This window comes from Taudactylus pleione, unplaced genomic scaffold, assembly GCF_031769625.1.
Source record: "Taudactylus pleione unplaced genomic scaffold, aTauple2 ptg000711l, whole genome shotgun sequence".
NCBI lineage: Eukaryota > Metazoa > Chordata > Amphibia > Anura > Myobatrachidae > Taudactylus > Taudactylus pleione.
The window spans coordinates 3686740-3714204 of record NW_028285113.1 but is presented as its reverse complement, the minus strand read 5'-3'; the positions used below and the strand labels follow the sequence as shown (position 1 = coordinate 3714204).

Sequence of the window (27465 nt, the reverse complement as noted above, 5' to 3'; positions counted from 1 at the left end):
GTAGAAGAACTAAGGAGCTGATTCAGACCCACTCGCTACAATGCGAAGCCTCATAGCTGGCCGGTAGTTGCAATCTACGCATGCGTATGCATCGCAATGTGCGTGCGAGAAACCACTGCGAAAGATCGGAAAGCATACACTCGCTGCGCATAGACAGCCCAGCAGAGTAAGTGACAGGAGAGGCCATTTGTGGGTGGTGACAGGGGCTGGCCACTAGAAACAGGGGAGTGGAGGTGTGAATGCAGGCGTGCCTGAGTGTCTCAATGCCGTTTCAGAGGCAGGCATGATTAAGAGGCAACCTCAAGCGCTGCGATCACATCCGATGGTGCTCGATGCAGCAATGGTTTCATGCACCTCCTGGAGATGACGTGCGCAAGTGGGCGTCTTATGAATGGCTGGTGGGTGTCTGCATACACATAGTGATCGCATGCCAAGACATAGTGGGAGTGCTTATGCCTTGCTGTGCGATTGTCTGCCTTGCTGGGCATGCTCTAGATTTGCATACGCCGGTGAGTGAGTGAACGCATCTAGCGAGCGGATCTGAATGATCTCCTAAGTGTCTGGCCAAAAAAAGTGCCAGAACCCAGTACCATTGAGTACCAATATTAAAAGGCACTATAGATCACTATCACACTTTCCCATTGATTTTGATGGGGATTAATTGTGACATGCTGCAACTTGTGCTCTGTGGTGATTTGCATAATGTAAATAAAGGTTTTACTTCCTCTGCATATGTTCTATTCACTCTTTGCAATTTGCAATCATTTCCTCTTCTACAATAATTCCCTCTCCCTGTGTCCAGAGCGATTTAATGATGAATTATAGATGAGAATACCTGATGACGTATTATTTGACTTTCCCAGCATTGAAGAACATCACATGATTTTGCTACAGAGACATAAAAAAACCCACATTACTTTTTCACCTCTCAATACGCTCAGCTATAAAAAGTACAGAAATACAAAAACTCAGCGACCGTATTCAGAATGTGCCAGCGTATTCACATTTGTGATTGCCTGTTTATGGTACTTATCTTCATTATGTACCTTTAAATTGCATTCCCTTCTGTTTAATAGTGAGAAATTGCAATTTATGATTAAAACCTCCATCCATAGAGAAGGTTTGTGGACTGTATGCCAGCGCGATAGAAATAATGTAATGCCTTTTATGATAATGCATCATCATCAAAATAGAAAATAGATGTAAGCGCATCTGATTTTCTGGTAAATCAAGCAAGACGCTCTGTCATGATAACAGGCCTGTTGTGCACCGCGCTCTCTGCCGAGCGGAAGGTTATAGCAGACTGAATGGGTAGCATTTTGCAGATTAACTTTTCTTATGGCTTGGGAAACATAGTTTAAGCAACTATGTCCTTGCTTGTTTTTATTTACATTTTTGTTTTAAATATTGCTTTGTTGCAAAGAGTTTGGATATTAAAATGAATAATCAACTTATTTCCAGCGCCGTAACTAGGAATGTGCAACCGGTGCCACGGTCAGACCGCAGGGCACTTCGGGTGCTCTTTCCCTGCTACAGAGCCATTGCTTCTGGCTAGCAGGTTGTATGGAATGGTACCCTGCAGCTAATACCGCTGCGACTTCCTTTGGACGCTACAGACAGGCACTCTGCCATGTATAAAGCTGCATGGAGCGTCTTCTAGACGCTCTGTACATGGCCACACTTGCAGGTGCTGGTTGGCACTAAGCGTGACATCATGACATCATGCACAAAGGGGACGGGTCTGACCCAAAGCCGCATTAAAGCCCTGTTACGGCACTACTTATTTCCATATACATTTTTTAAATACAGTTGCAATCACCATGCTACTCACCATGTATCTCCCAAATGTCTCTAGTGTGCAGGAGATAGGCATGGAATTAATCAGGGGTACTTTGTCTATGAGACTCAAAACATAGAGGGCCAAACAGTTTAAAGTGAGTCCATATGATTCTCTCTGCAAACTGTATACTGTGCAATCATTTCTAATCATATTTTAAAGGTGCAATCCCCTCTAAAAATGAAGGACAGTTTTAACAAATTAATCTGGTTACCTCCTGTAAGAAAGTGGCTGTAATTGCGGGAAGCAAGTCTGACGACCTTTATGTCAACGCAAGAATCCGTAGGGCCCAGAGCCGTAACTAGACCTTTTGGTGCCCTGTGCCAGAAAGAGCATTGGCGCCCCCCTCATTTTTCAAAGGGACGTAATGCACCCAAAAAAGGGCCATGTCTTCATGGGCAAGGGCCAGGGAAGAGATAGGGGAGGCCAGGGGATGCAATAAGAGGAAGCTACAAGCAAGAATGATAATAAACCAACATTTGACAGGCCCAAACAGTGCCCCCTGACCTGTGGTGTCCTGTGCGATGGCACCAGCCGCACTACCCTAGCTACGGCCCTGGTAGGGCCAAAGTGAGGATCTCTATGGTTTCAAGCGGGAAGCGGCATGGCCCACTGCTCTTCCATCCAAAGCCACAACTGTCATCACTAGCAGGGCTGTCAAGAGCGGGAACGGGCCGGGGTACAGGAGTGGGCGTGACCAAAGAGGTGTGTCCAAGCCCCCTAAAACATTTTTTTTTTTAAATACTATGTGCTGCTAAGGGAGCGCGGCATGCTGTGCTCGGTGTTTCTCGTCATGGAGGCACATGGGGAGCAGCTGGGACTGTGTAATCTGCAGCTGCATCTTCTGGCTGCTCTGTTTACTGCTTGTGAAGGCATAGGGTCCAATGGAGCATCCTCAAGTGACACCTATACTCAATACGCAATACAGTAGTCCTCCCACCAAACATGTTTTGACATTCATTCAAATATTTCTAATGCTAGTAACCAGGTGAAATGCTCAAGGCTTCCATGGAAACTTTAGAACCCTGCTACTTAGGGGGCTTGGTTGCCGCACCACTAAAGGTGGTTTTTCTACACTGTTTTACAAGTACGGCTCTCCCCTACAGTCCAGGGGACTTGTACCCGATCTCCCCTATCGACAACCCTGTCTATACTGTATTATGACACTTTTTGCGTTTGAAGATTTTTATTACATTGAACAAAGTATGCTGAAACGGTGCTTTACCACAGGTGCAAATATAAAGGTAAAAAATTGTTGATATGTTCTAAGGCAGTGATTTTCAACCTTTTTCAACATGAGGCACACTACACAAGGTTTTAAAATAGCCAAGACACACTATCCGGCGATGCGGCGTGCATGATTAATGAAAAAACATACACATTGGTTCCCACTTAAAAAAATACACACACATTGGCCTCACAGGAATAAAATACACTACATTGGCGTCCACAGGAATAAAACACTACCGTACAAGTGTGCTGAGGTGACCGCCGCGGCACACTTGACAAAAGCTAATGTGCCGCTGCACAGTGGTTAGAAAGCACTGTTCTAAGGTAAAGAACCTACGAGGTTAACAATAGAGACTTTGCGGAATTGTGAAATGAAGCTTAGGCCACACAGTGATCCTTAACCAGGCTTGCAGGTTTATTGAGGAGCTGTGACACTCAACATAGTAAGGATGGCGCAGTCGCGCTGGTGCAGTAAAACACTCGGCGCCCATCTTGGTAAAGGTGTCTGGCCGGCTTCACTACAAGGAGCTAGGAGACAGCGCAGGAGCACTCTCCTCTGCAACAAAAATTGTATTTGATTAACAATATAGGTTAAGACCCGATTAGGACAATCCAACAAAAATGCTCTACTGCGCTCTACTATATAGGGAACACTCCTCTACATGTGTCTGCTCCATCCCTTTAGTTTCATTTTAATATTTCCATCCCACTAAACCAATGTGTTTATGCATGGGCCTGATGTGAGGTAAAAGAATGGGCCATCCCCTTAATCTATAAGGAGCTCCGCAATCCACAAAGCTCTCCATCAGGATTCTGACCCCCATCTCTATGCCTGTGCCATAAAATCCAGGTAATTTGCAATAAAATAGCCCAACAACATCACAACACATCATTTACACTGTGAGCGCTTATTTGCTCTATGTTGATAAATACTGTAATGTCTAATGACTTGTGGCCTTGATTCAGAGCCGGACACTGCTCCTTTATGGAGCGGCCTCCTGGCCGCTCGCATAGCTGTGTGTGACCACCCACAACTATAGCGAGCGGCCAAAATGATGGTCGCGATGGTAGAGACCATCGCGACCATCGGGCTTGCGACGAGACCCTGTGGCAGGGTCTCGCTGCCGCAAGCCCTGGAGTGCTTTTGGCTCTATCAGAGCCAAAAGCACTCCCACTGACATCACTAGTGATGTCAGTGGGGCCGGACCCAGACGGTAGAATGCCTCCGTCTGGGCAGCCACGCCCCTGGCACGCCCACCAATGGGGACGTGCTGTCAATCACCATCGACAGCACGCCCCCTTTGGTGCGAGACCCTTAACGACGGCTTGGCCGTCGTTATTCGGGTCTCGTGCATGCGCACGATGGAGCCGCCTCCATCGTGCGCATGGGCACTTGGGCACCATCGACCCGCTTGCGAGCGCTCAGCGCTCGCGAGCGGGTCAGAATCAGGGCCTCTGTGTCTTCCTTCCACCGTATTGAGAACATTTATTTACATTTTTTGGTTTTCGAGAAGACGCTGAATGAAATTTAATGCTGTGTTTGTTATCGGTTATAAAAATCAAATTACATTTAATCATGACCTTTCAGCAGAATGTACAAAAATACAAGAACCTGTTTTCTCTCTTGCCGGCCGGATGACTCAATAGTGATCAAGAATGTATTTAATATTTATAAGCTTCCTTCTAATGTAAGTCCTGGGGAGAGCTGGAGCTATAACAGCAATGATTAATAATTAATGCCACCAGCACATTAATTCATACACATCATGATGATGTCTAGCATGACAATTCGATTTAGCTTTATTTCGCTCACACAGGGATCAAACAAATTAAGTTATGGTGTTTGTATATTGCTTTTAATTTGCCTCCTGTAAACGCAGATTGCGGTAGCATGTCATTCAGTGTGTGCCTGAGACACTAACCATAAGATAACAAGAATGACCTTCTCTTCTATACAGGCGGATGTTACATGCATATAATAATTTGGGGCTGTTTCTTTTACTTTAATTGATAAAGTTTTGATCATTAAAAGGGGATATAAATAAACAAGGACCATTTACGGAGCACCTCTACTCCTTTGCTTGCTCCTCTTTCAAACGTCTAGACCAGTGGCGGCTGCAGCGCAGTGCGAAATTCAAATAGGGGAGTCACACCAACTGCCAGTGAGTCCTGGCCAGCAATGGTTGGCAGCGTTTGAAAGGGCAGTTGGTGTGGCTCCCCTATTTGAATTTTAGACTGCGCTGCAGCCTCACCTCTGGAGCCGTTACTGGTCTAGACAAAGGGTTTGATGCGCCGATTGGCTACAGGTTAGTTCCAGACCTACCCATTTCAAACTAGGTTACACCTACAGTACAGTATGCACACAAGAGGAAAAACTGAGAACAACAGGTGCTCACACCTACATAGAAAGGTCCTGGCTCTGAGTTGCTTACAAATCCAAATACGGCCGCATGTAGCAATTTTTAGCATGCCATGGGCCTGATTCAGAGATGTATGCTAACCCGATGGTTAGCGTACATCTCCGATGGTGGGTGGACTGTGCATGATTGACACCCTTGTTTTCTCGGCTGAGTAAGTCTCAGCTTACGTAGTCCGGCCAAAGGGGTCACGAAGGTGATCCGAGACAGCATCTACGGACGCTGCACTTGGATCACAAATGCAATGCGGGAGGTGTCTATTTCCTACAGACACCTTCTGCTGCATTTACGTTTTGTTGGACAGTATTGTGCAGTCGCTTCCTAGTGGCTGCACAATACCATCCACCTCTGAATCAGGCCCTGTGTCCTCATTCACCTGGCGTTTCTGCACCATGAGTGTCGCAAGACAATCAGTAAGACTTAGACGCTCCACCACAGTAGCGATTCGTACAATTTCCTATTTTGTCTAATAGCATCGTAGAAAGTCCCTTCTGGGGTACCCGACACCCTACATGATCACTTTTGTCATAAGGGAATTGGTATAAAGTCACAAATTAAGCATAAAGGTGGGTGGTGTAGGGATGGCCATTGGTGGTGTTACCATCAATGGTTACCATCGATGTCATAATAGCAAGTAGCCCTTGATTGTTACAAACTATTCTATGAATGACCATCAATGGTTTCATCAACCGATGTTTTTTTGACTTATTGGCCCAAAGACCAATAAGAACCTGAAAGGCGGGCTTCGGTTATGCTTAGACATCGATGGAGGGAAACCATCGGTTTCTACCCCATCGATGGCAAAAGCATTCAACATTGGCCATAAACCATTGATGATAATGAATCATCGATGGTCGATGGCCATCCCTAGCGTGGCGTGAGGCATGACACGGGTCACACATGTCGGAACTCTGCCTGTTCCCATTTTTTTACCCAGATTAGCGAGTGAGTCACATGCAGAAGTATGTGAAATGCCAGCACCAGTAGTCAGTGTACCTTTGCATTGTACTTATGTCGCATTAATGATGCAAATAAGACGCATAACGTTTTGAGGAAACAAATCTGGTGGGACACTTAGCGCAGCTAAATCGCGAATAGTCTGTGACATGCCAAATGGGATTATTTGTTGCTGCCTGAGCAAAGTTGTATGTAGACAGATTGTAGTCAGAATGTCGACACTATAATGTCAACATGTTCAGAAAGCTCGACATTTTCAGAACATTGTCAAAATGAATGATGACACATGATATTAGGGTTAGGTTTAGTGTTAGGCTGCAATTAGGGTGAGATGTATCAAACCTTTTAAAGAGTGGCAAAGTGGACAAGTAGAAAAGTGGTCAATCGGCTTCTAGCTAATAAAATAAAAAGCTAAAATGCTAGCTAGAAGCTAATTGGTTACTATGGTCAACTTTTGGTAAATGTTGTAATAGCTATGCACATTTTGGGTTTATGCATGGTAGTTATTACAAATTACTCATTAGGGATGATTAATGCGACACGCACAGCAAATGTATATTCCTTGACGAAATGAAACCTTTTGCCTGTGACAAGTAATAAAGATGTGGCAGGCAATGTGTAACCTTACTGTCCCTGGAGAAAGTCAAAGGCAGGAATAGTGTCAGTGTATCCTTCATCGCTAATAACCATCGCTCGTATGGGGAGAGAACAGAGACGGCAGTGGCAGGAAAAATAGATAATTGGACAGGATATTCTATATGATAGGCGAAAAGAATCCTAGAGACCTGTATTGTACAGGAAAGAATGAGATAGGTGATGTGACATGTCAGACGTTAGGACTGTGTAACAAATGTGGAGCTTACCGGTGCATATGTAACTGTAAATACAAGCAATTATATTCTTTGCCTATACCTTCTATTAACTGTTCTTTTTCTGTAAGAAGCAATGTAGAGCAATTGATATACCATCCATAAACATGAATTTAAAACGTAGAGAACGAATATAGTAATAATATAAAATAATAATAATAATAATGGTATTATAGGGGACAATGCGGTAAATGATATATAAAATCACTGTTTCACTGTATACTGTAAATACACAAATGTGTGGACAGAATTTTTTTTGTCTATTGTAGGCATGGGTGCCAAGGAAAATATTGCCCATCGGTACTTCGGGAGCATGGGTGGTGGACCCAGGTCGGGTGGGGGGAGGGCGTGTAGCCATATCCCATTGCTAATAGGTAGTACTCAAGCAGCCCAGTGGGTGTTGTCACAACAGGTTGTTGGAGTGGCTGAGTTTCCCATCGGAGGTCTGGGCCCCCAACCAGTCTGTCGCTCCTCCTGGCTAAAAGTTACAGAAATCCATGTAACTAATATTCATTATTATTTCCATCAGGGGGTACATTACTTCTTGTAATAAACACATTTTCCTAATAGACACCCATGGGAATGACATCATAACTCACAGTGTATGCAAAGGTTATTTACAGCAATTATAGACATATTAAGATTAGTTGTGTATTATAATAATGTGTAATTGAGGGGCCTATTCGTTATCGGGGACCGTGTTGCAACAATAATTAGGTATCCAATGCACTACTAGTTGTTGCGGCAGATACACATGCCCATTTTGCTTATTTCCAACACATCAACTTCAATAAATGAGTGTGCACTTGCTGCCTAATAGTGCTATTGTAATGAGATAATCAAGGTTATTTATTTAACCTGTCACAGTAGTTTTCATGTTATGTATCCATCCCAACGCGTTTCGTCTGCAGGTCAGACTTTTTCAAGGAGTCTTCTTCAAGAAGTCTGACCTGCAGATGAAACTCATTGGATTAATACACTGCCCTGATTCCATATTTGGACAGATAAGTGATTTATATGCTTTTAACATTGTACATGCAATACATATAAGTGGACGGAGTTCCACAATTTAATGTTGTATTTTATTATCTTTTGTTATTTATTTGTTATTTCTTCTTTTGCATTTTAATAAAAATACTTTCAGTGAGATAATTGGCTGGGTTTGAATACGATACATGGGACTGGCTGTCTCTATACTTAACCCTGTATGAGAAACCATATCTACTGATAACTATATTTTATTTCTAAAGTAGAACAGAAAAGTTCCTAAAAATATGCACAACGTTATGATGTTTTTTTCCATTTTATATATCCTTCTCTATATACGAATATTTCATTATCTAACCGCCTTCCAGCAACAATTGTGGACTATAATGACGAAAAAAAGATACGCTTTTACCCTATTTTCTCCTTTTTTTGCATTAATTATATTGTGGATAACTATTTTTAGGAACAGTGTTACGCGCTGTACAGTATATTTCTTGCTTTTTATGACTTTATCTATTAGTATGAATCACCACCATACTGAATACTAAAATATAGCTGCCACCCACTCAGAAGTAGGAGTGCATACCATATCTAAATACATAATTTAATATTGATAGCAGTGTATGTTTTATACTTTTTTGTAATTTATATATATATATATATATATATACAAAAAAAATATATATATATATTGTATTTAGGTAGCAAAAGATTAACAGAAAATAAGCAAAAAAGTATCAAAAGATTAACACTAAATTATCTATTAATTAATATACTATTGTTTGTCACATACGTCATAGGTCATTGTACTATATGTTAAACATGATTTTCAATTTAGCCAAATTGTTTTGTTAGTCTTAAGGATAATATATATATATATATATATATATCCTTAAGACTAACATATATATATATATATATATATATACATATATATATATACACATACACACAGGAAAGTTCAGTGCTGCCCTTTTGATTGTCACTAACAATTCAACTCAATTCCATTAATTGGTAATTAAGTGGTGACTCTGTAACCCTCATTGTCACTGTAGCATGCCCTTGACATTTTGGATGAGTTTATATTCCAGTTTCACCAAAAATGAGTCTAACACATTTCCTATTGATGCTGACAGTCCATGTACCTCTCTCTGTGCCCTTTACTATTCTTACCTACATCGCAGTGCCATGTCATTCTTATCGCTATTACTTCTACAGGCTACATACAAATTCATATTTTTTTTTTAATTTAAAAAAATATTACCAGACACATAGACGTACTGAAAAAAGATCCCCTGTTGGCTGAACAGGGGATCTTTTTTCAGGACGTCTATGTGTCTGGTAATATTTTTTTCTATACCAGATACATAGACGATATCTTTTTAATCTGGACTGGTACAGAACTACAATTTACTGAATTTATTGAGAATCACAACAACTCGGCTAGTCCGATTAAATTCACCTTTAACATCGATAGGATCAGTGTGAATTATTTGGATGTTAAATTATGACTGGAGGGTGACACATTGATTACGGAGTTGTTTAGCAAACCTACGGATAGGAATACATTCTTGCACTTTAATAGTTGCCATCCTAGATCATTAAAATATGGCTTGCCTTTTTCTCAATTTTTAAGTGCCCGTAGAATATGTAGTGATGAGAATTTGGCTTTAAAAGAAATAGACCTTATGAGTTCTAAATTTCGGACAAGGGGTTACCCTGCCAATGTCTTAGAACAAGCTAAGATTAGAGCCATGTCGATTTCCAGGTCTGATTTACTTAGGTCTGACAAGATTAAACACAAGGATGAGTCGAGGATACCATGGGTTAATCACTTTCACACACAGAGTAATACTATCAGTCATTCCTCTAAGAGATTGTGGCCAATTGTTGGAACGGATCCTGACCTTAATTTACATAAGACTAAGATAATGCCCTTATACCAGGGGGCGTAATTTAAGTAACTGGTTAGTTAAAACTAATATTAGCAGGATGAAGCCTGATGGCTCTTGTGGGTTCCTACGTCCCAAGTTGGGATGCTTTAGATGTCTTGATTGCCTAACTTGTCGCTCTTTGACGGTGGGCAATAGTTTTTGCCATCCATATAGTGGTTTTAGATATAAGATTTATCATCGTTTAACATGCACAACCAAGTTTGTTGTATATGTGATTACATGCCCTTGTGGCTTGATTTACGTCGGTAAGACAGATAGGACACTTAGGGAGCGTATGGCTCTTCATCGGTCGGCCATCCGGGCGGCTATCAATACGGGAGGTAGTGATCAGCCGGTGGCTCGACACTTTGCCCAGCATGGTCATAATGTGGCTGCATTGCGATACATGATCATTGATCATATACCCAAATGCGCTAGAGGCGGTGATAGATCCCGCAAACTACTACAATGTGAGTCACGCTGGATTTATAAACTTGATGCATTAGCCCCACGGGGCCTTAATGAAAAACTGGGTCTCCACTGTTTTTTATAGAGCAGTGCGACTATCTAGTGGGTGCACCTTATTGTAATGTGTATGGGATTATAACGATCATCGCATAATGGCCACATCTCTCACTATATGTCCTATGACTACATATATGCAATGTTCTTATGCTCCTCTTCATCTTTAGTAATATTGTTATTATTCTATACCAGATATATGTATTTAGCAATTGAGTTTCTGTTTCATTAATGTTTTTGCTATTTCTCTTCACTCTTTAATATTGTTGCATGTCCGTGATATTGTATGTTTCCAGGGTAACGGAGACCTGTATGGTGGGCGTCTCCACAATCACATGACCGGCGCGTTGTCAGCGCTGGTGTGGTGCGTGTGTTGATGACGTCATCAGCGGGAGACCCGTCCCTGGATGGCGCACAGTCCGGTCTGCACGTGGAGATATGTGAGTATAAATGTTGGTGTTATGTTCATATTGTTTGTTTGTACCTTGATGAAGGAGCTATATTAAACGCTCCGAAACGTCGGTGACTGATTCACTACTACCTGTGTCAGCGTTTTTTGACAGACAGAGTGCCGCCTATATGCTATGTACTATATATATATAATTATATATACTGTATATATAAAGAGAAAAAACAAGTATTGCACACTCAGGGCCTGATTCAGAGCCAGACGCTATTTGCGCTCGCTCGTTCAGAAAAAGGGGCCGGCTATTTAAATTGAGCGCTCGCTCTTTGCGGTCTGTTGACGCCTCTATGTCTGAGCGAGCGAACGAAACATGCGCTCGCTATTTTGTAAAGACGCCCCCTGGCCGCTCGCATCCTACGTCATCTCCGCTATTTATTTGATTAATCGAGTACATCGAAAGGCGTCTGAACTGCTCGCAGTGCTTGTGGTTGGATTTTCCTACCGCAATCATGCGAACAGTTCAGGCTAAGAAACAACCAAGTGACGTGGTCGATGACGCTGCTTTGTTAATTATGCACACCCTTAAAACGCCCTTTTTGACCATTTGGCACGCCTGCGTTCGGATCTCCACTCCCCGTTTTCAAGCACCTTCCCCTATTACCAACCACAAACGCCTCATCCTGTCACTCAAATTAGCAGGCACTCGCTATTTTGCGAGCGCCCGATTCCCGACCGAAATTACTGGTTGGCGCATGCGCATTACGACCCATACGCATGCGCAGTTGTGCGAACATCGCTCGGAGCGAACGAGCGGCCGCTTACGAGCGGCTCTGAATCAAGCCCTCAGTTTTATAATCAATATGGTGGGTGCTTGGGCATAAAAAATTCATAGCATTATCCAGCATAGGAAAAGACCAGAACACCATAATAGATTATTTATATATATATATATATATATATATATATATATATCCCTAGCGTAGTGTCCACACTATAAATATAAGTTGACCTAAATTATAAAAGTAGTCTGAAAGTGCCTCATAATCAATACGAAATTGTATAAAATTAATCTATCAGGCAATAATATACAGGAAAACACTTAAAAGGCTATTTAGCCATAGTATTCCTCCTACTCATTATATATTCCAACAAGACCCAGTTTGTGCATTTGGTAACATTGCAACTTTTTCACAATTTCCACGTGTTTACAATGCAGTAATATAATGCATGCTACACACATGTTCATTTGAGTGCTGAGACTTTTGCTGAGGGCTTTGGCTGCACCCAGCCTTCAGTATTTATTTATTCTGTATATAGTGAACAGGAAACAGAAAAATATAACTAAAAAAACAATAAGATATTTAGGGGCCTATTCAAGATGTAAATTATCGAGGTCTGAAAAGACCCCGACAATTAACACAGTGACTCGCCTCGGACGATGGAGCAATTCATCAAGGTCATGCATACGCACAAGAGCCCCGAAGTCCGGCTGCCCGACAAAGGAGGAAATCCTGATCGTCCTAAAGGTAAGTATAAACTAATCTAATTCTACCCCCTAACCCTAACCCTCCTCCCCCCCCTGTGCCTAACCCTAACCCCCCCTCTAAGTGCCTAAACCTAACCCCCCCTTCCCCGCTACCTAAACCTAAGTCCCCCGGGGGAGGGGGTTCCTAACCCTAATCTCCCCCCGGGGGTGCCTAGCCCTAACCCTCCCCCCCCCTATCCTAACCCTAAACTCCCGGGGGGGGGTGCCTAACCGTAAATACCCCTCGGGAGCCCTAAACCTAACCCTCCCCCCCGCGGCTGTCCGCTGCGGCGCCCGGCATCCGCTCGATCGGGATGCCGGGCGCCGGTCTCCCGACATCGGTCAAATGACAGGCGTCTAGATTTAGACGCCTGTCATTTGTCCCTAGTCGGGATTACAGTGTCTGGAAGCCGGCGGTCGGCATTTAGACCGTCGGCTTCCGGACTACATCCCGTCCGGCGGATGGAGCCAGACAGGGGCGGAGGGATTTGAAAGGGAAGGAGCGGATAGCGATGGCGAGTGCTACTGCAATCAAGCTCCGAAAATATAATATATTTTGGGAGCTTGATGAATTCTGTCCCCATACTAGTGTATGGGGACAGCGGGCCATTCCGTGAAAGGGAGGTAAGCAGGAGATATCTGTGATACCAGTGTATGGGGACAGTGGGCCATTCCGCCAGAGGAAGGTAAGTAGGAGATATCTGTGATATCTCCAGCGTTACCTTCATGATGAATGGCCCGATAACTTAATTTTTACAATTGCAGGTGAAACTGTGTATTTTCACCTGCTTTTGTAAAAATGAAGTGATGATGAATAGGCCCCTTAGAGAGGCAGCTATTCACAGTTAATAAGTCACTTCCATTAATTGAAAATGACTGTGGATAATTCCATTTACCCACTACGTTTTTAGAGCATACCAAAAGCTTGTTCTGACACAGAGGTCCTTGATTCAGGGGTGGACACTTGGCCTTATTCAGACCCGCTCGTGAGCCCACAAACGGCAGGCATTCCTAAGAGAACGACTGCGTTTGTGCAGCCACCCCCCCTCCCCGCCTACAAAACGGGTCGAGCTGTCAATCAACATCGATAGCCATCCCGTCTTGTAGTGAGCCCTGGAGCGACGGAGGTGCTGTCACTCACTGGGGCTCGCGCATGCGCACGCCAGAGGCGGTGCATGCGCAGTGGGGGAACATCGACCCGCTTGCGAGCGCTGTGCACTCCCGAGCGGGTCTGAATCAGGCCCTCAGTACAGATTTAGGGCCTTACTTTTCAAGGAGTTTTATCATACGCAACTAGTGGTAAAACTCTTTGGTTATGATAAATGGTGCTCCAGCCAATCAGCTCCCAACGGTAATTTTTCACACAAATGACAGGTGCTGATTGGCTGGAGCACCATTATCATATGCAACAAGTTTTAACACTGAGCCCCCCTGAGCGCATGACATAATGATGACGTGCGCATGGCATCATTACATCAAGCAGACTGTATAGAGAGGGAGTTGTTTACCATTGCTTCAGGAAAGCTGCAGTCAGCAAAGTACTGAGACTATAGAACAGTAGCTGGAGCGATGAGTTTGGTTAAATGATGGATTGACTTCTCCAGGGTAGTATGTTCTTTCTCCATGTAATCAGCACTCCTTGACCTGTGTTTTTCCAGGAGTAAGCTGGCCGGAACCTTCCCTGCACTACGCATGATAAATATGTAGGTTATACTGCTCAGATAAAGTGGAGGTGACAGATTATCTACAGCGGAATTGATTTTGTTCTCCAAGTATATTAATAACTGCTCTTTTCTTGTCATTGTCATCTAGGGAATAATGATAAAAACTCTAAAAAAAAAAGAACAATACATTTAATTCAAACAGATGGGCTGCCTGTCACCTTTTTGTGATTAATGCCGTCTCCCATTAACATAATCAATCTAAACATTTAAGCGACGCTGGGCTGCTGATTAAGCTTTCTTCAGATACCCTGGCTGGTGCTCCTGCATATGAAATATGTATGTTGAATTGAGCATGCTTATGTAGTATCATTAGTCTCGCTCATCATTTGTTTTCTGTAACGTGTTTGGGAAATTTCTAAAGCCGCATTCTATAGAATGAAAGGGGGCAAAAATGTGTCAAAATTAAACGTACCGTTCTTGCTAAGAAATGATTTGGTTACTGACAATTTTTGCTTGCAATGTAAATTGTTTGTTTGTTTTAAATAGATTTGGAAGAACATGTTCTCTCCTTTCAAACCAGATTGATTAAAAGGACTGTGGGCCTGATTCAGAGGCGCTCGCTGTTTGCGAGCGCTCGCTCTGAATCAGGGCTTTTTTTATTTTTATGTTTTGACCACCCACAGCTAGTGCGAGTGGCCTGGCGATGGTCGCGATTATCGCGACTATCGGGCTTGCGTCGAGACCCTGCGGGAATAGAGCAGGAAGTCCACTACTGACATCACGAGTGATGTCAGTAGGGCCGCCCACAAATGGGAGGTGTTCCTAAGGGAACGCCTGCATTTGTGCAGCCACCCCTCCTCCCCGCCTACAAAACGGGGCGAGCTGTCAATCAACATTGACAGCCGCCCCGTCTTGTAGTGAGCCCCGGAGCGACGGAGCAAGCCGGAGGTGGCGCATGCGCAGTGGGGGAACATCGACCCGCTTGCAAGCGTTGTGCGCTCGCGAGCGGATCTGAATCAGGCCCTGTGTACGAAACTTAGATCTGATATCTACCTTTAATGAAGTGACAGTATGCTAGAATGTGACATTGGGGTCATTTAAGTACTAATTTAACGTAGGTATACTTTCTTCTATCTCTGTCAAGACTTAGCCAGACTGCTGGGAGAAAACGACTTACAGCTGGGGGGGCAAATGATATATCTTTCATGTATCACCTCTGGCTTCATTGGTGTTAACAGTACCAGCACAAAATGGGCTTTGCAATGATACTTTACAGCAGAGGTTACCAAACTCTGCCATTACAGTCCACATTTTAAGGATATCCATGCTTAAGCACTGGTGATTTAATTAGTACCTCAGTCAAATTCATTTAACCATCTGGAATCAAGCATGGCTATCCTTAATACCTAGATGGTAATGGGGGAGTTTGGGAACCGCTGCCTTAAAGTACTAATAGTGTATGTCTCATATTGCTGTGATGGGATCAGTGGCATACTCAGTGGACGTGCAGAGGGAGCTTACCCTGCTGAAGGGTGTTATAAACAGGGTACCTGAAAGCTTATTGCAGTTGAGAGAGGGGCACCTGACAGTTTATTGCAGCTTAGAGAGGGGCACCTGACAGTTTATTACAGCTTAGAGAGGGGCACCAGTCAGTTTATTGCAGCTTAGAGAGGGGCACCAGTCAGTTTATTGCAGCTTAGAGAGGGGCACCTGTCAGTTTATTGCAGTTTAGAGAGGGACACCAGTCAGTTTATTGCAGTTTAGAGAGGGAGGGGCACTTGTCAGTTTATTGCAGCTTAGAGAGGGGCACCTGTCAGTTTATTGCAGTTTAGAGAGGGGCACCAGTTAGTTTATTGCAGCTTAGAGAGGGGCACCAGACAGTTTATTGCAGCTTAGAGAGGGGCACCAGTTAGTTTATTGCAGTTCAGAGAGGGGCACCTGTCAGTCTATTGCATCTTAGAGAGCGGTACCTGACAGTTTATTGCAGTTTAGAGAGGGGCACCTGTTAGTTTATTGCAGCTTAGAGAGGGGCACCTGACAGTTTATTGCAGCTTAGAGAGGGGCACCAGTCAGTTTATTGCAGTTTAGAGAGGGAGGGGCACTTGTCAGTTTATTGCAGCTTAGAGAGGGGCACCTGTCAGTTTATTGCAGTTTAGAGAGGGGCACCAGTTAGTTTATTGCAGCTTAGAGAGGGGCACCTGACAGTTTATTACAGCTTAGAGAGGGGCACCAGTCAGTTTATTGCAGCTTAGAGAGGGGCACCAGTCAGTTTATTACAGCTTAGAGAGGGGCACCTGTCAGTTTATTGCAGTTTAGAGAGGGACACCAGTCAGTTTATTGCAGTTTAGAGAGGGAGGGGCACTTGTCAGTTTATTGCAGCTTAGAGAGGGGCACCTGTCAGTTTATTGCAGTTTAGAGAGGGGCACCAGTTAGTTTATTGCAGCTTAGAGAGGGGCACCAGACAGTTTATTGCAGCTTAGAGAGGGGCACCAGTTAGTTTATTGCAGTTTAGAGAGGGGCACCTGTCAGTCTATTGCATCTTAGAGAGCGGTACCTGACAGTTTATTGCAGTTTAGAGAGGGGCACCTGTTAGTTTATTGCAGCTTAGAGAGGGGCACCTGACAGTTTATTGCAGCTTAGAGAGGGGCACCAGTCAGTTTATTGCAGTTTAGAGAGGGAGGGGCACTTGTCAGTTTATTGCAGCTTAGAGAGGGGCACCTGTCAGTTTATTGCAGTTTAGAGAGGGGCACCAGTTAGTTTATTGCAGCTTAGAGAGGGGCACCTGACAGTTTATTGCAGCTTAGAGAGGGGCACCAGTTAGTTTATTGCAGTTTAGAGAGGGGCACCTGTCAGTCTATTGCATCTTAGAGAGGGGCACCTGACAGTTTATTGCAGTTTAGAGAGGGGCACCAGTTAGTTTATTGCAGCTTAGAGAGGGGCACCTGACAGTTTATTGCAGCTTAGAGAGGGGCACCAGTCAGTTTATTGCAGTTTAGAGAGGGGCACCAGTTAGTTTATTGCAGCTTAGAGAGGGGCACCTGACAGTTTATTGCAGCTTAGAGAGGGGCACCAGTCAGTTTATTGCAGTTTAGAGAGGGGCACCAGTTAGTTTATTGCAGCTTAGAGAGGGGCACCTGACAGTTTATTGCAGCTTAGAGAGGGGCACCAGTTAGTTTATTGCAGTTTAGAGAGGGGCACCTGTCAGTCTATTGCATCTTAGAAAGCGGTACCTGACAGTTTATTGCAGTTTAGAGAGGGGCACCTGACAGTTTATTGCAGTTTAGAGAGGGGCACCTGTCAGTTTATTGCAGCTTAGAGAGGGGCACCAGTCAGTTTATTGCAGCTTAGAGAGGGGCACCAGTCAGTTTATTGCGGCTTAGAGAGGTGCATCAGTCAGTTTATTGCAGCTTAGAGAGGGGCATCAGTCAGTTTATTGCAGCTTAGAGAGGGGCACCAGTTTATTGCAGCTTAGAGAGGGGCACCAGTCAGTTTATTGCAGCTTGGAGAGGGGCACCTGTCAGTCTATTGCAGCTTAGAGAGCGGTACCTGACAGTTTATTGCAGCTTAGAGAGGGGCACCAGTCAGTTTATTACAGCTTAGAGAGGGGCACCAGTTAGTTTATTACAGCTTAGAGAGGGGCACCAGTTAGTTTATTACAGCTTAGAGAGCGGTACCTGACAGTTTATTGCAGTTTAGAGAGGGGCACCAGTCAGTTTATTACAGCTTAGAGAGGGGAACCAGTTAGTTTATTACAGCTTAGAGAGGGGCACCAGTTAGTTTATTACAGCTTAGAGAGGGGCACCAGTTAGTTTATTACAGCTTAGAGAGCGGTACCTGACAGTTTATTGCAGCTTAGAGAGGGGCACCAGTCAGTTTATTACAGCTTAGAGAGTGGAACCAGTTAGTTTATTACAGCTTAGAGAGGGGCACCAGTTAGTTTATTACAGCTTAGAGAGGGGCACCAGTTAGTTTATTACAGCTTAGAGAGCGGTACCTGACAGTTTATTGCAGCTTAGAGAGGGGCACCAGTCAGTTTATTACAGCTTAGAGAGGGGCACCAGTTAGTTTATTACAGTTTAGAGAGGGGAACCAGTTAGTTTATTACAGCTTAGAGAGGGGCACCTGTTAGTTTATTACAGCTTAGAGAGGGGCACCAGTTAGTTTATTACAGCTTAGAGAGCGGTACCTGACAGTTTATTGCAGCTTAGAGAGGGGCACCAGTCAGTTTATTACAGCTTAGAGAGGGGCACCAGTTAGTTTATTACAGTTTAGAGAGGGGAACCAGTTACTTTATTACAGCTTAGAGAGGGGCACCAGTTAGTTTATTACAGCTTAGAGAGGGGCACCAGTTAGTTTATTACAGCTTAGAGAGCGGTACCTGACAGTTTATTGCAGTTTAGAGAAGGGCACCAGTTAGTTTATTACAGCTTAGAGAGGGGCACCAGTTAGTTTATTTCAGCTTAGAGAGGGGCACCTGACAGTTTATTGCAGGGCTGCCTGGAGGCTGTCTACTTTTTGTGTTTCACAAAAACAATAATACTGGTTATGGGTGCCTGTCTGTAAATGGAGGAGCTGAAGAGAGGCTAGGTGATAGACAGGTGGGTGGGTGGTCTGTGGATGGCCTTTCTATGTAGCACTGTACTCCTCCTCCTTTCCTCTCTCCTTGCTGGGGCCATGCATCCTGTTGCAGCACCCTGGTTGTGCCTCTTGAGGTAGTGCGGGCACTGCAGGACCTGTTACTCCCGGTTGCAAGTAGTCCTTTAGCCGTTTCCATTGTACATGCACTGGTGACTACAGAGCACATTGTGTGACAGCACAGAAGAGATAATCAGATCAGCAACAGATAAGTGGCACTGGTGGGGGGGGGGACATGGAGAGAGGGGAGTAATGTGTATAGTGTAGGGAAGTGAATAAGTATAAGGGTTTTAATATGAGGGTGATGGGATAAATAGGTTAATGGCTTAATAGTGTTAATTAAGGTTAAGAGGTTAGGGTTTTTAATTAAGGTGGAAGGTATTTATTTAGATTGAATGACGGTGTAATGAGGGTGTTAATGAATATTAATTAAATTAATTGATGATGTGGGGAGTAATGAATAATTAGGATGAAGGAATTAATGATTTAAGGGACTAGGGGGATGATTCAGCTTAGCACGAAGGCAGCTTTGCAATTCCATCTTTGCTAATATGCAAATGCAGTAGGAGGTGTATGACACCCTCTCTGTATGACACCCCCTCTGTATGACACCCCTCTGTATGACACCCCTGCTGCATTTGCGATCCCAGCACTGCGACTGAGGTCACATGATGGGATCACCATAGGCGGTGCCAGGCCGCTGGCCAGCTGAGTAAGCCTTGTTTCTGGGATCTCCAGCCGCCCCTGCTCCTTAAATCCCTTTGCCTTTCAATCAGGCATAGTCATAGAAAGAGCTGCGTGCGATCACGCAGGACCCGTTCTGCACATTCCTGTAGTCGGGAATCTGCGTTCAGCTTTGCTCATACGTGCAATGCTGAATGAGCCTTAGATATGTTTAATGAGGTTGTTATGATGCTGCTGGAAAAGTTAATAATTGTTGAGGAGGGGTTAATTAGTGATGAGGGAATGCTTTGTGTGGTGATAAAAATGCTCTCTGTATTGTATGGCAGTTTCAAAAATGCTCTCTGTATTGTATGGTAGTCTCAAACCTGCTCTATGTAGTGTGTGTAGTGGTCTCAAAAGTACTCTCTGTATAGTGTGGCAGTCATAAAAATGTGTTTTATACTGTATGGCAGTCACAAAATTTCTCTCTGTATTGTATGACGGTGACTGCACTGCTGTGTGTACTGTATCAATGAGGTGTGTGTGTGTGTGTGTGTGTGTGTGTGTGTGTGTGTGTGTGTGTGTGTGTGTGTGTGTGACTAATGTAATGTCCAGGGTAATTATTGATGTCATTTGGATGCAAATAAGGTATTTAGTTTTTGATATTTGAATTTAAAAACACCTGAGCCTACTTTGCTCCAGCTCATGTCAAAAGCTGTGTACGCCACTGATTGCGTAGAGCATTGGCTGTGTAGATGTAGCTCCTCACCCTAACTCATACATACAGAACATACTGTGAGACGTGGATGGAAGGTATGACAAGAATAGTTAGATGTGGCTGCATGACGCTACTCACCTCATCGAGTAGGCAAGGTCTGTGATAATGGCACAGCAAGTTTCCACCCTTGTGGGAGAAATGCCTGCTCCAATGCATATCCAGGAGTCCTCCGCCTATTTTGGACACTCCAGAAGAGTAGAAAACGTACGGCTTAACCGAATTAGAATATGTTCCTTGGAAAGCAGAGTTAGTCATTGCAACCAGGGATCACAAAGGAAAACTGATAGGAACTCAGGGCCTGATTCAGAGCCGCTCGTAAGCGGCCGCTCGTTCGCTCCGAACGATGTTCGCACATCTGCGCATGCGTATGGGTCATAATGCGCATGCGCCAACCAGTCATTGCGGTCGGAAATCGAGCGCTCGCAAAATAGCGAGTGCCTGCTAATTTGAGTGACAGGATGAGGCGTTTGTGGGTGGTAACAGGGGAAGGTGCTTGAAAACGGGGAGTGGAGATCTGAACGCAGGCGTGCCTAACGGTCAAAACGGGCATTTTAAGGGTGTGCATAATTAACAAAGCAGCGTCATCGGCCACGTCACTTGATTGTCTCTTAGTCTGAACTGTTCGCATGATTGCGGTAGGAAAATCCAACCACAAGCACTGCGAGCAGTTCAGACGCCTTTCGATGTACTCGATTAATCTAATAAATAGCGGAGATGACGTAGGATGCGAGCGGCCAGGGGGCGTCTTTACAAAATAGCGAGCGCATGTTTCGTTTGCTCGCTCACACATAGAGGCGTCAACAGACCGCAAAGAGCGAGCGCTCAATTTAAATAGCCGGCCCCTTTTTCTGAACGAGCGAGCGCAAATAGCGTCCGGCTCTGAATCAGGCCCTCAGTTAGGTTCTTCATTTACTATAAATGTTCTAAAGAGCTTGTTGAAACAACTTCAATAAATGTTAACAAAACAGATGCACCTGCATCTCTACCCGAAGGATAAGATATAACATATTTCTGTTTTATCTTCTCCTATGCCTCCTATCTCAGAAGACAGAAAGGACACCACTTCTTCCATGTTAAAGAGGTTGCTTCTGGTGAAGTATACAATAATAAATGTTTCTGCCTGATAACAAGGTATCTTTAAAGGGAACTTGGGACCTGATTCAGACCCACTCGCAAGCGGCTGTCCGCTCGCAAGTGGTTGAATGGTGTGCACTGAGCATGCGCACGACGGAGGGAGCTCCGTCGTGCGCATGCGCCAGACGCGACGAGCGAAGGAAAGTCCTTCGCTCGTTGTGTCTGATCAAAGGGGGCGTGCTGTCGATGTTGATTGACAGCACGCCCCCTTTGGTAGGCGTGCCGGGGGCGTGCCTCCCTGACGGGGGCGTTCTCACTGGAACGCCTCCCGTCAGAAGCCGGCCCACTGACATCACTAGTGATGTCAGTGGGAGTGATTTTGGCTCTGATAGAGCCAAAATCACTCCGGAGCTTGCGGTTGAAAACCTCAACCGCAGGCTCCGGCTCGCAGTTTCGATGGTCGCGATGGTCACGACCATCGCGGCCAACAAACTGCACGCTTGTATAGCCTGTGAGTGGTGACCCACAGCTATACGAGCGTCCAGGAGGACGCTCCATTTTCATGGAGGGCGGCCCTCATTCAGAGCGTGCGCTCTGCTCAGAGCGTACGGCTCTGAATGAGGGCCTTGGTGCCTTCAAAGTAAACATTGTGCAAGATTAAAACATTTATTTATAGGACTACAACCTACCAATTTACTAGGGAATAGTAATACTTCAGAAGCGCGAGACCCTTATAATTATCATCAGTGTTGTAATCACTGTTTGAACCATGAGTGTGAAAGAAGCAGTTACAGTATGTATAGACAAAGCTAGCCACTTACAAATCCCTACTGCACTAGGGCAGATGTGACCTAGGGAAAGGAAGGTCAATAGGCTTGGAAAACTTAAGGAAACAGAAGGCCAAATACTGTAGTCCTGAGGTAATATAAGTGATGTGATCTGCCCCACCCGTACTTGGTACTATTGTTAGCTCAGTCAGTAGAAAGCAGTGGGTGAGGAGGAGGGGAAGTGGGGCCACCCCATCAGGTAGGCTATTTTAGGTCCAGGAGAAGAGTAATGGATACTGATGTCTTTAATCAGTGGAGCAACTTATACAATTAGCTCAAAATTAGAGAGACATGGATGTGTAAATGAATAATTCAAATGAAACATGTTAGCGTACTCACCCCTAACAAGCAGTTCTGCCTCATCGGAAACACTGTCAGCCGTGGTCTGTACCCTGCAGCCATATCTCCCAGCATGCATCAGAAGAATGTTTCTAATCATTAAATCCGCAGAGGACGCTTGCTGAAAAAGAAGTGATGCCCAATTTAATACATTAGAAATCTGAATAGGAAGGGTTGTCAATTAAGTTACAAAGACAAAAAAAAAAAGAACAATTCACTAATATAGGACAGCAGTAAATCAATGAGGGAAAACTGAATTTCGTTGAATTATACAAATATCATCCAGACGGTGATGAGATTATTCAAATGAGGCAACATCACAACATTACAAGTGATTATGTTTGTGTCAGGATACGATGTATAAATACAGGCATTTCTAATAGAAACTTTGGAAAGAATATAAAAACCAAGCAACACTCAAATGCACCGGTTACCGAGGCAGCCATTTTGCAAGCAGAGACAATATTCATGAGCTTGTTGGCCAATCGTTTCACTGGGAACTTGTGACAGGATTGGTGCATGAGGCACGAGACCATTAATTACTTAACTGGCTATTGAATTTGAACATCTATTTATAACTTATTCAACACAATTTTATTAAAATAAAAATAATTTTATTTAGTGAAATACATAAGAATAATATATTTTTTTAACATATCGGTCATCGATATATTGGACTATTGATGATCAGACCATCGCGACATTGCAGCTTTGCATTACCCCACTCTGAGGGGCTGAGGGCTGCTGGATTTACATCTGTGGTTTGTGCAGAATATAATCAGTAAAACATGTCACTTTAAAAGTCAAGGTGCATACACACACAACGATTTAGTTAATGAACGATTTTAGTAAACGATTTTCTACCTTGAAAAAATGAACTAAAATCGTTTACTAAAGTTATTCATTTACTATGTTCATTTAAATGTAATGAACGATTTTTATGAACTACAAACGATTTTTGCATATTAACTTAATGAAAATCGTTGAGTTGACAAGTCTGACTGAACTACAAACTACAAACGTGAACACGCATGAACAATAATCGTTCATCGTTTGACTCAGAAAGTGAACAATATCGTTTAACGATAATAGTTCAAAAAAATTGTTGTGTGTGTAAACTGTGTATGCACCTTCAAGCTTCCTAAAAATGTTATCAATAGACACAAGATAAATGAGTGGAAGTAAAATGAATAATCATAAAAATAAAGCATAAAATAAAACCATAAAAGCCTCACTTAAAACTGGACGACACTCCTCGCAGCTATTTACACCAGGCTGCATCGAAAGGATGCCCTGGGGACGGCACTGCTGCAGCGTTACTGGCTACAGGGTGCCATTCTAGGCAGGGCCGTAACCATACTTGCCTACCCTCCCGATTTGGTCGGGAGCCTCCCGAAAATCGGGTGCCGCTCCCGACCTCCTGGGAAGGCAGGCAATCCTCCCAGCCCCGGCGATGTGTCCGGACCCCCCCACGCTTTTAAATAGAAACCCCGGCAGCAGGGGGGCCGGTGACGCGATTCGCGCTGAATCGCATCATCGTGGCTCCGCCCCCGGCTGCACAATGCCATTAATCACGGCATTGTGAAGAGGGGGCGGAGCCACGATTACACGTTCACGCAGTCACACCCCCATGCTCCGCCCCCAACGTCGCGTCATGTGCCGGGCCCCGCCCCCTTTGGCCGCGTCACGCCCCCAGCCCTGTAAGTCCGACAGCTTCCTCCCGGAAGGAGGGGGCTAAATGTCGGCATGCATGGCCGTAACTAGGGTGGTGCGACCTGTGCCATGGAACAGGGCATCGCAGAGCAGGGGGTGCTGTTTGGGCCTTTAAATTTTCCTGTTTATTATCATTCTCACTTCCTCTTATTTTATTCCCAGCATCTCCTGGCCTCCCCTATCCCTTCCCTGGCCCTTCCCCATGAGGTCATGGTCCTTTTTCAGGTGCACTATCTTATGTCCCTATTTAAAAAATGGGGGTGCGCCAATGCTTCACTCTGACACAGGGCACCAAAAAGTCTGGTTACGGCTCCTTGCTAGCCAAAAGCGACGGTACTGCCCACAGAGCCCTGCACTCTGTCTGGTGGTACTGAGCGCACAAGTTGCATGTAATCTTGCAGTATATAGGCTCTTGTAGAGAACTCTGATTTTCACCATAAGAAATTGCAATGCCGATAGATGTTACTGCGTTTTTGAATTGACAAGTTCTTTTATTATACATTTTTTAAAGATTCTTATATCTATCTAGCTCATGAATGTACATTTATTTACTCACTAACTGACACGATGACCATCCAAGGTGACACTGGTGCAATAGAGCCTGAATTCATTATTTTCTAAAACATTCTAATAAATAAAATAAAATCCGACTGGGGGAACCCGAGATGGAATTGGATTTAGGATTACTAGTTGACAGAAAGCCGAGTAGCATGCACCTGCCGCACAAGCAATTACAAAGCAAGGGTAACATTTCTTTATAGGACAGTCTATAGCAGGGATGTATTAAGAATCACATACAGGGACGAGGGTTCTGAGAGGAGCCCGTCCCTGCGATGCATAAAGTACAGCGATACAGTAACTGATGCGATCACTTAACTTTGTGCTGTGGGACCGACTGCAGACTACTGCAAATGCGCGGGCATCAGACCACACAAACATGGGGGAAATTACCAGGAAGGTATACTGGCGGCACTGGGGTCTGTGAAACCCAGTGCAGCAAGAGAACCCCTTGCGTTCGCCAAAGGCACGTGTACCCGAAAAGGGGGTATGATCTCAGTGGGATGGGGAGCGCCCTCATGGAGATGACAGGCTACCCCCAGAGTGCCTGCCAGCTCCTCCTCATTAACTGGAAGCCGGGCGCTGCACTGTGATGTTAGTGTTCAGCGCCTGGCTCCCTGCTACTGAGGAGGAGCTGTCCATTTGGTCCCAACCTCTTGGAGAGTGACACCCGGTATAGTCAGCACCCCCGTAGTGACGCCACTGATTAGATATCTTACAGTTGCCTCTCCTAACAAATTCTGTAAGATGTAGTCTATAGGCCACAATGGCTAACGCCATCTAAAGAAGGTGTTAGCTACCAGGCCAAGCTTGGAAATTTCACAATATAGAAGCCCCATAGAAACCTCCAAAATCTGCTACAGAAAGCCTGTAATACAGTGATTCCCAACCTCGGTCCTCAAGGCACACTAACAGTCCTGGTTTTAGTGATATCCATGCTTGAGCACAGATGGTTAAATCAAAATAACTGAGGTACTAATTATGTCACCGGTGCTCAAGTATGGCTATCCTTAAAACCTGGACGGTTAGTGTGCCTTGAGGACCGTGGTTGGGAACCCCTGCTGTAATACATCCAGGTGGATGCTTATATTTTACGTATATCCCCCAAAATGTCAGTTTAATAAATACGTCCTGGAGGTCAGAATCCCGACGCCGACATCTCAACAGGGTTAGGATACCGACACCGGTCATTCTAACCCACCACCTAATTCTATTACTTGCGGTCGGGATGCTGGCGACGGGATTCTACCAGGTGCATTCTGAGCGCCGGAATCCCCGCGGTCGGTATTGTGATGGCATAACCCCTAAAGGGTCTATGTACTAATCCTTGTAGAGAGATAAAATGGACAGAGTTAAAGTACCGACCAATCAGCTCATAACTGTCATTTTTCAAGCTAATGCCTATAGAGTGACAGTTAGGAGTTGATTGGCTGGTACTTTATCTCAGTCCACTTTATCTCTCTCCAAGGCTTAGTACATCTACCCCTAAGAACTATATATACAGCGCATTTTGAAGAGTAATGATAGTCACTAGCTCTGCTTTTTTTTTTTTCTTGTCAGTTATACTCCTTTTGGTGAGGACAATGATGTAATACTGGCCAAACATGTCACAGTGTGAGAGTTCCACAGATTGCTGGTTACATAATAACTTTAAGTGCAAATGCTAAAGCGATCTTAAAAAGACACCACATACCACACCATATACATATAATTTTCAGCAATCAAATATCTGAACTAAAACTAAGAGACATTGATGAGATTAGACAAGAACATTACAGTTCATCCTAGAAATGAAATTCTTGTGGGCTGAATAGAAGATGACATCAGTAGCAATTATGAAGCACTCCCTGATCTGGCTGACATGAATATATAGTGATGTCTTGGAAAGGCTATTCTAAAGACATGCCATTGTCAAAGATTTTCCCTATAATTAAACACTGCTTCACTGCCGAGTAATCACGGCAAGTTGACTTTATATGAACGCATTCACCTTCATTTTTTATTTTTTGTAAGGAAAATCACGTTCCATAAATAGTTTGTTCAGGTCCTATACAGAGATATACCAGAATCCACAGGAATGAAGCTTCTATCTGCAGAACGACAAACAGCACTGTCTTTCTTTTATCCGGCATATCTACCACTTTCACCTGTACAGAATATTTCTCTCTCCTGTGCTTTATGATGAAGACGAGATTGAAATCATATTTCGGAACACAAACAAAATGACTTTTCTTGCCCCCCTCCTAGTTACTCAGCTGGAAATATTTTGAAAAAAAATAACGCTAGGTGCAAAAGTCACATACTTACTGTAGAATCCACATATTTATTGCACAAAATCATAACAAGAGTGGAAAGGTTGCGCGGCCCCCAGGTCTCCAAGCAAAGTTTTTTATTTTCCTTTCAGGCTTTTTAACTGTAGCTTGACCATTGGGGTTGACCTGCCTACTTTGTTAAATGTTCTTCTTGAAGTTTTATCGCATTGTGGTGTGCTGTGTACATGCCTTAGTGATGTTGCTATTTTTCAGTGTAT

At 44.1% G+C, this 27465-nt stretch overlaps 1 protein-coding gene across 1 annotated transcript in view; it reads right to left on the bottom strand.

Annotated features, from left to right (window-relative positions):
• The window catches only part of CNTN5 (contactin 5), a 569036-nt gene that overhangs the window by 146362 nt on the left and 395209 nt on the right, over positions 1 to 27465 (bottom strand). Inside the window, exon 14 of the mRNA XM_088456711.1 lies at positions 22665 to 22785. Within this exon, the coding sequence (XP_088312837.1) occupies positions 22665 to 22785 (121 nt within the window). The remainder of the gene's footprint in view (positions 1 to 22664; positions 22786 to 27465) is intronic.